An 11,116-nucleotide genomic window follows, 5' to 3' on the forward strand; every position below is an offset into this window, starting at 1 on the left:
GCTCTCAAAACATGCCTCTTTTATAGGCAAATGCTAGCACCAACTCCAGCTCCTTTTCATCAATAATGGCTGCTGAATTTTGACAATTGAGAAGGCTGCACATGGGAGTCAATGGTGGCTGCCATCTTCTTCAACAAAGGTGGATGGTCAAAGTCAAGGTTAGGCACATTCAATGGCAACACACCTAACAGTCTATACCTTTGCAGGGGTGATGTTTCAAGCAATACCTGTCAAACCTGCATTAACAATGCTACTCGAGAAATCCAACGGCGATGTGCTTCTAATGAAACTGCAATCATTTGGTACGATGAGTGCATGCTACGTTACTCGAATAAAAACTTTCATGGAGTTTATCAGACTTATCCAAGATTGTTCATGTGGAATAACGAGAACACCACATCACCAGATGAACAGAATTTTGGTGCGCTCAGTTTGATATACACGCTGATAGAATATGTTCCATATACAGATATGATGTTCGGGACTAATCAATCAGCGAGTCATGATGGGTCTCAAAAACGATATGCTTTGACGCAGTGTAGCAGAGATATAAATAGTAGTGATTGTAGTTCTTGTTTGGGAATCTTAAGGGATGATGTGACACAGTGTTGCCAAGCTAAGAGAGGTTGGCGTATTTTCGCCCCAAGTTGTAGTATAAGGTACGAGGAATCTCAATTCTATCAGCTGTCATCAACGCCGGTACCGGTTCCTTCTCCCCAAGTGCCAGAGCCAGTGCCCGGTGAGTCAAATACGAAAAACTTGTTTGTTGAGAAATTAGATTGCTGGTCCATTCACGTGTTGTGAAAATTAGAAAGATTTTTTTTTCTCGTTTGAACTGTATTACAATTACCCTGGCTAAATAGAATTAGGTGAATAGATAGTTTAGGCTATTTTTCTCTCTATTTGTTTCAAATTTAGCAGGCTAGCTTTGGACATAAGCATCACCAAGGAGTAACTAATCCACTGAATTATTATCTACAATGAAATGGACAGATATTTTAAAGAAGGAAGACTAAATTCTTCCTGAGTGGTTTCAAAAAATCAAATGATGTTAGGCTATGATAATTTACTGTTTAAGAAGCTGCATACTTTTGTTGGAAGAAGGATGAGTGTGGTAGAAATTAAATTTGGAAGAAGGATGGGTGTGGTAGAAGATAAAAAATAGTAATATAAAATTAAAAAACTCAAGCATAAGATTATTGAGAGGAGGGTATTCTTTTATTTAGTGATTCTCTCTAAGTTCTCTTAGTTATTCTTTTTTTATTTTTTGTACTTCTAATAATGATGAATTACAAGCTTTTTTATAGACATAGAGTCTTAGACAATTAAAGAATTAAACTAATATAAAAAAATTCTAATTTGAATAGGAATTGTATTATGCTGACTAAACTGATTGACTATTTCAACTTATGATTGCTCTGTCTCAACTAGTCAACCGTTTATAACCGATCAACCGATTTAACTAATTTTCAGAAATTAGTTTACTTTTAATATCCCCCTTTAAATTTAATTTCTTCATAACTCTCAACACATCTCTCATCTTGATAAAAACATCATATTTGAGTGGCTTTGTAAATATATCTGCAACTTGGTCTTGTATCTTTGCATACTTGACTTTAACTTCCTTGTTTGCAATGTAATCTCGTAAATAATGAAATCTTGTGTCAATATGCTTACTTCTATCATGAAATATTGAATTCTTTGCTAATGTAATGGCTGATGAGGTGTCCACATAAATTTCAATAGGCTTCTCTTGTGGCATTCACAATTCCTTTAGTAATCTTCTTAGTCATATAAAATGACAAACACATGATTTACTAGCTACATATTTAGTTTCACATGTTGATCCTTTAGTAATCTTCTTAGTCATATAAAATGACAAACACATGATGTACTAGCTACATATTCAGTTTCACATGTTGATCCTTTAGTAATCTTCTTAGTCATAAAAAATGACAAACACATGATGTACTAGATATATATTCAGTTTCACATGTTGAAAAAGTGACTATGGATTGCTAATTTGAACTCCATGTGAATGTTGCGTCTCCCATATAGAAAACAAAATTTGTAGTGCTCTTTCTATTATTCACACCTTTAGCCAAATCACTATCATTATAACCTACAAGTTCAAAACTATTAGAATAACCGTAGAATAAGCCAAAATAACCAATACTTTTGATATACCAAAGAATTTGCTTCATGTCTAGAAGATGTCTCCATAAATCAACTTACAAGTCCTACTCTAAAAAAAATATTTGAACGAGTGCATATTAAATATCTAAAACTCTCAACTAAGCTCTTGAAAGTTGTAGAGGTTATCTTCTCACCTTCATTATTCTTTGACATCTTTACTCCACATTCAACCAGAGTATTTACTCTTGCATAATCCTCCAAATTAAACTTCTTGAGAACATCCCTTACAAACTTCTCTTGATTTTAAAGATTTATTTTCTCCTTGTTTGATCTCAATCCCTAAGTAATAGGACATGAGACCAATATCCGTTATCTCTTAATCATTGTTTACTTGAAGTCTCCAAACATATTTGGATTATTTCATGTAAAGATCAAGTCATCCACATACATACATACAATAAGAGTATCACCACTCTCTTTGATTTTTACATATATAGCATATTCATAAGGGCATTTAACAAATATATTCTTTAAGAATTATCCATCAAAGTGATTGTACCAAGCCCCTAGGGCTTGCTTCAATCCATATGAGGCTTTGTTCAACCTTAATACATTGTCTTCATGTCTCTTCACTTCATAACTTATAGGTTGCTTAATGAAGACCTCTTCTTCAAGAAAACCATTTAGAAAAGCTTATTTGACACCCATTTGATATATTCTTCGTCTATGTTGGACAGTACTGGCAATGATTAATCGAATGGTCTCCAATCTTGCAACTGGAGCAAACACTTCATCATAGACAATTTTATGCTTTTGATTATAAATGTTTGTCACTAACCTTGCCTTTTATCTTTCCACCTTTCATTTCACTTTCTTTTTTCTTTATAAATCCACTTGACACCTATTGTCTTCTTTCCATTTAGTCTATGAACCAATCTTCATGTGTCATTCTTCTCAATTGATGCAATCTCCTCATCCATAACAATTCTCCATTTGACATCCTTTATTGCTTCTCCAAACACTATAGGATCACATGTAGCAAGGTGACAATATAATATTACATCATTATCAATTAAATTAGTTACCTTACATAAGTCATTGAGAATCCTCATCTTTCTTAGTGGACTTGATGGAGTGCCACTACTTGAGCTTTCACTAGAAAAAGAAGAAGAAGAAGTTGAAAAAGGAGAAGATGAGCTCGTTAGTGTTTGCGGAGATGTAACTATAGGTTCTTGATGATCTTCATAACTTTCATCTTTTTCATTAAGAATTGGTAGGAAGTCATATTTCTCATCATCATCTACCTACCAATCCCATGCTCCTTCTTTACTGAACTCAACATCTCTATTAATCACCATTTTTTCTTCATTAGGGTTATAAAGTTTGTATCCTTTTGACTTTTGATTATAGCCTACAAAGATCATCTTTTTGCTTTTACCATCTAACTTGGTCCTTACTTGATCATCTGCATACAAGTAAGAGACACTTGGCTTTTTTCCACTTCATGCTTCTTATGTAGTCATATCATTTAAGCCTTTAGTATGACACCTATTTGACAAGTAGATAGCATAATCTACAACTTCAACCCGAAACTCTTTAGACATCTTCTTGGTTTTGAGCATGCTTCTTGTCATGTTGAGGATGCTTCTATTCTTTCTCTCTACCACACTATTTTGTTGTGGGATCTCGACAGACACCGTTAGGAGTCTTTTTATACCATGATCTTCACAAAACTCATTAAAATTAGTATAACAAAATTCACTCCCTTATTCATCCTAAGTGATTTTATAGAATAATATTTTTCAACTAATTCCTTAAACTTCATAAAACAACTAAACATAGTAGACTTTTTTTTTAAGAAGTATACCCAAGTTTTTCTACTACAATCTTCAATAAAAAGTAGAAAATATAAATTTTTACCAAACAAACATGGTTTGATAGGACCACAAACATTGACATGTATTTCTTGTAGGGATTGATATGCTCTTGATGTCGACTTTTTCAAAAAGCTCTTTGGAATTTGCTTGCCCCCTAAACATCCTCCACACAACTGATTTGGATGTATAATGGATGGTAAACCCTTCAACATCTCCTTTTGTGCCATCATCTTCAAGCGATCAAAGTTTACATATCAAAGTCTCATATGTCAAAGCCAAGTTTCATCCTTCACACATACATTTAGGCATTTAAGCACATCCAATTCTATGTTTAGCAAGAATATTCTATTCTTTGTCTTGGTTACCTTTGCAATTATAACTCTTTTAGCTATTCTCTCTTTTGTACTTCTTAACAATATTGAATCACAAGTATTTTTATAGACATAAAATCCTAAACAACCAAGGAATTAAACTAATATAAGAAAATCCTAATCTGAATAGCAATTGTATTATACAGATTGAACCGGTTAACTATTTCAACTTATTCCATCCGATTGCTATCTGTCAATCAGTCGACCATTTTTAACCAAACGACCAGTTCAACTAATTTCCAAAAATCAGTATACTTTCAACAACTTTCTCGTTCGGTGTCTACTGCAATTATATTCAGTGATACTACTATTGCTTTTTTATTGAATTCTACAATTTGTTCATGTATACTCGCTGCTCTTTACGATCATTACATAATTCTGCCTCTAAAAAATACAGCTGTGATAGCTGGATATTTCTCTTAATATGGTCTGTTGCAATTTTCATATGTTCTTACTTAATACCAAAATTATGTTATGATTTGTGGTGTTGATTTTAATAGATATATCTCAGGTCTGGAATTTTGTAGATAGACATTGCTCCAGGAAATCGGATAGATATATCTAGCTGCAGCAGCAAAGCATAGACATCACTTTATCAGAAACTCGGATAGGCTATATTGACTAGCTAGCTGTTCCTATTTCATATGATAGGAATACATTCCTTTTGTCGGTTATTAGTTATTAATGATAATATCATGCAATTTCAGGAGGAAATGGAGGGAACAATACAACTATGATTGTGATTGCTACTGTTGTATCATCATTAGCTGTAGCTGTTGCTCTCTTGCTGTTCTGGTATTTTTCATGCTGGAAAGGGGCAAGACGAACAGGTAGATAAACAATATATGGGTAACTAATTAAGCTTTTAATTTAATCTTTAGTGTGAAAATGTCATTAGATTAATGTATGAAATTGTCATTAAACGATATATGTGTAACAAATTAAGATTTTAATTTAATCTTGGTGTCAAATTGACTTGTTATTCAAGAGGAAAGAAGCCAAGAAATTCTATTACGAGAAAATTCAAATCGCAGCTATCTGAATGAAGGAGAATTGCCTATTACCGGTTATGACAATGGTGAACAAATGCATAACTTCAATTTGACGACCATAAGGTTAGCTACAAACAATTTCTCTGATGAAAATAAGCTTGGAGAAGGAGGTTTTGGCCCAGTTTACAAGGTTCAGATCCCAATATTTTTCTCTTGTAATCTTCTAGTACTCAATACTAAATGTTATTAACAGTTGAACTTCAAAACTTCAGGGCATTCTTCCTGCTGGAGAAGAAATAGCAGTCAAAAGGCTTTCCATGGTATCAAAACAAGGTCTTGAAGAATTTAGAAATGAAGTGATGGTCATCGCTAAACTTCAGCACAAAAATCTTGTAAGGCTGTTGGGATATTGCTTGGAAGGAGATGAAAAGCTTCTTGTCTATGAGTACCTGGCAAACACAAGCCTTGATGCCTTCCTGTTTGGTTTGCTTTCTATCCCTCTCATAGTTTTCCCATTTTTTTCTAAATTTATGCATCCACTTCTACCACCGAATGGAGTTTCCTTATCATTTCCTTTGTGAAGACAGATCCAGAGAAAAGTAGGGAACTCGACTGGCCAAAGCGTGCAAATATTATATCAGGAACAGCAAGGGGCCTGCAGTATCTACATGAAGACTCTAGACTCAAAATCGTACACCGTGATATGAAAGCAAGCAATATCTTGTTGGATGATCAGATGCACCCAAAGATATCAGACTTTGGCACTGCAAGAATTTTCGGAGGGAATCAACTTGAGGCCAACACTAACAAAGTTGTTGGCACATTGTAAGTCCATTTCCTTCATATTAATTGCTATAAATAATACGAGTATGAGAATCATCTGGTAACCTTCACTGTCCTCCACTCAATTTGATGCAGTAATTATTTTTCTTGAGCAGTGGATACATGGCACCAGAATATGCACTGGAGGGAATAATTTCAACAAAGTCAGATGTTTACAGCTTTGGAATCCTGTTGTTAGAAATCATTACTGGTAAAAAGAACAGAGGATTCTACAGCCAATATCAAGCCCAAAGCCTCCTCTTACATGTAAAAAACTTTCTTACTGAACCTTTTATCAATTCAACATTAACATGTATAAAATATCTCTGATCCTGAAATTTATGTACCCTGAACAGGCCTGGCAGCTGTGGAATGAAGGCACAGGAAAGGAGTTGATAGACAGAAATATAATCGACTCTTGTCCGGTAAGTGAGGCTTTGAGATGGATCCATATTGCATTACTTTGTGTTCAAGATGATCCTGCACGTAGGCCAACCATGTCATTAGTTGTTCTCATGCTTGGAAGTAATGCTGTAAACCTTCCCCAACCATCAGCAGGTCCAAAATCTCTGGTTAAATTTACTTCAATCCTGTCTCGTCAGTCTTCAGCATCTTTGTCAGGATCAAGTTTTCTTGCATCTGATCAGTCTACAGCTAGTGTGCTTCTTGGTAGTTAAGAAATTTATTACATGGTTTCTTTGTAGCTAAGTGTGGTTTGTTTTTGTAAACACTAATATTCTTGATAGAAATTATGGTGCGTTCATGCATGATTATAGTACGTTTCTCTATAAGCTTTCGTGATGTTGTAAATCATTTCATTCTTCACATTCTCTTCATCATATAGGTCATATATGTTTGATCAGGTTCTCAATGTATCAGAAGTTTAAATTACAATGTTTATTTCTTCATATATTTGTCATTTTTACTCTATTTTAGAGGTGAGTAAAAAATCAGAAAAACCAATTAAACTGAGAAAATTAAAAAAAATAACTGAAAAAACCGAACAGTAAAAATAACCAATTAAACTTAATAGAATATTTAAAAAACTAACCGATTCAGTTTGGTTCCGGTTCCATAAGCTTGAAACCAAAATGAAAAAACCGAGTCAAACCGGAAAAAACCGAGCCAAACCGAAAACCAAATCCATTGGAAATTACAAAAAGAAACCCCAAAAAACAATATATTTTTATTTTTAATATAAAATAACCGAACCAAACCAAAACCGGTCGGTTTTAAATCAGTTTTTGTACTAAAATAACAAAAACCGATCATTTTGAACTGGTTTTAATTTCTTTTAAAAAAAATTCATTTTAAATATTTTTATAAATAAAATTCAAATCAAACCAAAAATCATCATCTCTATTCTATTTTTGCCGTCAACATGCATGCATGAGACAATCAAATGACACTAATTTTTTAAAGGAAAAATTATTCCGCCGGAGACCTCTTTTTTGTTTTTTTTTTTTTTTTAATTCTTAGGTATGATTCTCCTTCCTTACACGTGTGTTGTATCGGTGGATATGGGAGATGACAATATTTTTAAATATATTTTATTATAATATTTGTAATTGATATTGGGGCAGCTTAAAAACAAAACTAAATAGTGAAAAAAAAATGATTTAATGAGAAAAGTTTTTTATTTAAGCAATTGACAATATTATGATTATTAAAAAATCTTAACTAGTTAGTCAAAATGTTATAATATAAGACTAATTATATCAAAAAAAAATAGTATCACCTCTTAAAGAATATTATAAAAAAACTTGTTTAATCAAATATCAAAATAATAGAAATAAAATAAAAATGATTAATATAAATATGTGTACACTTGACCCAAAATAAATTGAGCTATTTTTATTTTTAGATTGGGTCTGATTTAATTAGCCTATACAAATTAAGCTGGACTCCGCTGGTCACCGGTTCAAACCAATAACCGGCTGTTCTGTGCGTTCATGCATGAATTATTAACGCATGCTTTGTAGTGACAAGGTAATTATATTTATAAGGGGAGGGAAAACGAAAGCTTACCTGTGTAGCTGGGAACGAAGCCGAAGATGATGGTGTATTGGACGATGCTCTCTCTACTCCTCTATGGTTGTTCTTTTATTCGGCTCTGTTTTCTCTGTTTGTATTCTCTGGTCCCTCTCCCTCTTCGTTTCTGTCCCTGTTTATGTTTGTTTGCTTCTCTCTCTACTGGATTTTTTCCGTTCTTCCTCTCCATTTTTTTCTTCCTCTCTCCCCTTTGTCATGGCCTTTCTCTAGCTTTTATAGCAAAAGAATGCCATGCGATTGCCTCCAGATAATGAGGCGACCTCGCATGGACTTTAATGCAGGAGTAACGGTCAGCTACTCTTTGTGGACATTTAGCAGGAGCGGCGAGGCGTTTCTTTCCCCTGGTTTGGCGAGGTAAAGAAGACGAACAGTATCTTTTAGAAACGGCACCATTTTTGGGTTTCGAATGGCCATTTTCGACTTGGTCGTTAACATTTTGAACTTTTGTAATCAAGCCCCTGGATAAATTGTAATTGGACCCCTTCATTGCAGCGTCATTCACAAAATGGTCCTCATATTTTAATTTCTTGCAATTGTAACCCGAATCAGCCCTAAACTTTTATATTTCTTCAATTAAGCTTCTGATTTCATTAACTAAACTAATTTCAAGTTCAATTAATTCCCCAAACTTATCAATTCTTCAATTAAGCTCTTGATTTGATTAATTAAACTACTCCAAAATTTAATTAAGTCCCCAAACTTTCAATTTATATTGTCTTGACCCAAATTTCAATTTATTCTTCATTCATTTCATTTTGTTTTATTTCATTCATTTTGTTATCATCAACTTATTTTATTTTATTTTTTCTATTATTGTTTATAGAAAATAAAATAAAAATAAAATAATAATAAAAAAATAAGTTATGACAGCTGCCCTTTTTATAATATTTATGATGTAAAGACATTGGAAATTTTTGTTTTCTTTGTAAATTTATAAAGAAATTTATTTTCTTTATGTTTTTTCTTACATATTCACGGGAAGTAAATTGTACAACATGATTTTATTTATTCCTTAAAATACTTAACCATATACAACTTAAAACATATAATTAATTTTTTGTCTTTTTATTTATTTTATAATTTAATAACATATATAAAGAAAAAATACAACACACACACAACATTACTTTTATTATCTTTTTCTCGTACATCCTTTTTTTATATGTAAACAAAAACAAAAATTCAAAATAAATAAAATACAATTTCAAAAAATTACAAAATAAACCCCAAAAATCTATAAGAATTGCAGAGAAGACCTTCTAAACCACCGGAACAGTGCTGGAAGGTTTCTAGGCACGAGAACAATGGCGGCGTGTCTTTCCCAAGCACCACCACCAACCCACCGCATGGAAAATACCAAAAGAGGGTGGATTTGGCTCAGCTTCTTCTCCTCTTCCCTTCTTTGCCAGCGGTGACAACCATCGTTACCTACAACAAAAGAAAATGCACAAGCAGTCGATTTTATTTTGTTTTTTAGATATGTCCAATTCCTCCACCTTCTCCCTTCTTTGTTTGTTTTTCTTTTGCCAATGGCAAATCTGGTGGTTGGGAGGGCTTCTTCTTCTTCTTCTCCTTCACTTCAAGTGGCTGGTGGTGAGGAGGAACGACCGAAAAGGGGGCTAGCCGCTGCTGGTGGGTTTCGGGGTTTGGTGGGGGCTCTATTGAGAGAAAGATGAGGGAAGATGGAGACAGAGATCAGCCAACTTTGGTTGGGAGGCAGACCAGAGTTAGGTGTAAAGGTCGGCCAAAAGAAACAGTTGTGGGGTTGTTAGGTGGGGATGAAAATGGACAATGGCTGAGAGAGGGGGAAAATGAGGGGGTCTCTCTCAAAAGTTAGTGGGTTCTGGTTTTTCTTCTATAGGGAAGGAGGTGAGCGGCTACTCGAAAAGAGGAGAAGCCGAAGGCATCCAAAGAAAAACTGGGGAGGAGGGCAGCCGCCCTTTTTTTTTATTTTTTATTTTTAAAGTGGTGGGTTCGGGTTTTTAGTTTACCCCTCAATTTATTTTTTCTCTCAATTGTCCCTGTAAATTTTCTCCCCTTTTTGTGTGTGTTGTAACCTCAATTTATAGGCAAAGTGGCTTGGTTCCCAAAACACATTGGTCCCTCAACTTTTTCTATTTTATCAATTTTTGATTTTTTTTATTTTTTTTTATTTTTAAAAAGCGAGCAATATCAACGTTGACTCAACAAAGAAAATCAGTGGTTGTAAAATTAAAAGCATTTAAAATACCTTTGAAATTTAAATTCTTTTAAGATGACGCTTTGAAAATGCTTAAAACGAGCAAAAATTATCAAAAATGCATTTTTTTGAGTTTTCATTGTTTTTTGCTATTTTTTGGTTTTTTTCTAAGAATTTATCAAAAATATGGTAAAAAATTGGGTAGCAACATCTTGGATGATAGATTCAACTAGATCAAATAATCTAGTTTATTTTTATTAATGAAAAAAATAATAAGCAACAACAATAAATAGACTTAATTTACAAAAAAAAGTCCATAAATATTTTAGAAGATATTTTTTTAAATGAGACAAATAATGCATCTCAGTTTATATTCATTAAACACAAAAGGATGAAGAAAGGTAAAAGAGAAACTAAAAAATTAGCCTTAATCAACCCAAGTTAGCATGAAAACATGTAAATCCTAGTAATCAGGGTCAAGCCACTAGAGAAATCATGTCAAATCACTACCTAAATTATAAGATGAGAATAACATGATAGAAACAAAATTAAGAGAATTATAAAATGATTTAGAAAAAAAAAATGTCAACTAGTGTAACTTTCCGAACTCATGACTTTTCAGGTCATTAGACTAGAAGCACTATATCTGTAAAAATCATAAAACTCAATTCTCATCAATTGAATATT

At 33.2% G+C, this 11,116-nt stretch overlaps 1 protein-coding gene across 1 annotated transcript; it reads left to right on the forward strand.

The window, feature by feature from the left end:
- The first annotated feature begins 223 nt into the window (after positions 1–223).
- Positions 224–6,875, forward strand: LOC118063403 (cysteine-rich receptor-like protein kinase 25). The gene is made up of 7 exons (XM_035077420.2): positions 224–739; positions 5,092–5,214; positions 5,373–5,566; positions 5,649–5,859; positions 5,964–6,201; positions 6,315–6,465; positions 6,555–6,875. Exons 1-7 carry the CDS (start codon positions 316–318, stop codon positions 6,873–6,875), a joined length of 1,662 nt encoding a protein of 553 aa, XP_034933311.1. The 5' UTR covers positions 224–315.
- Positions 6,876–11,116: the final 4,241 nt, after the last annotated feature.

Source organism: Populus alba, chromosome 11, assembly GCF_005239225.2.
Source record: "Populus alba chromosome 11, ASM523922v2, whole genome shotgun sequence".
Lineage (NCBI taxonomy): Eukaryota > Viridiplantae > Streptophyta > Magnoliopsida > Malpighiales > Salicaceae > Populus > Populus alba.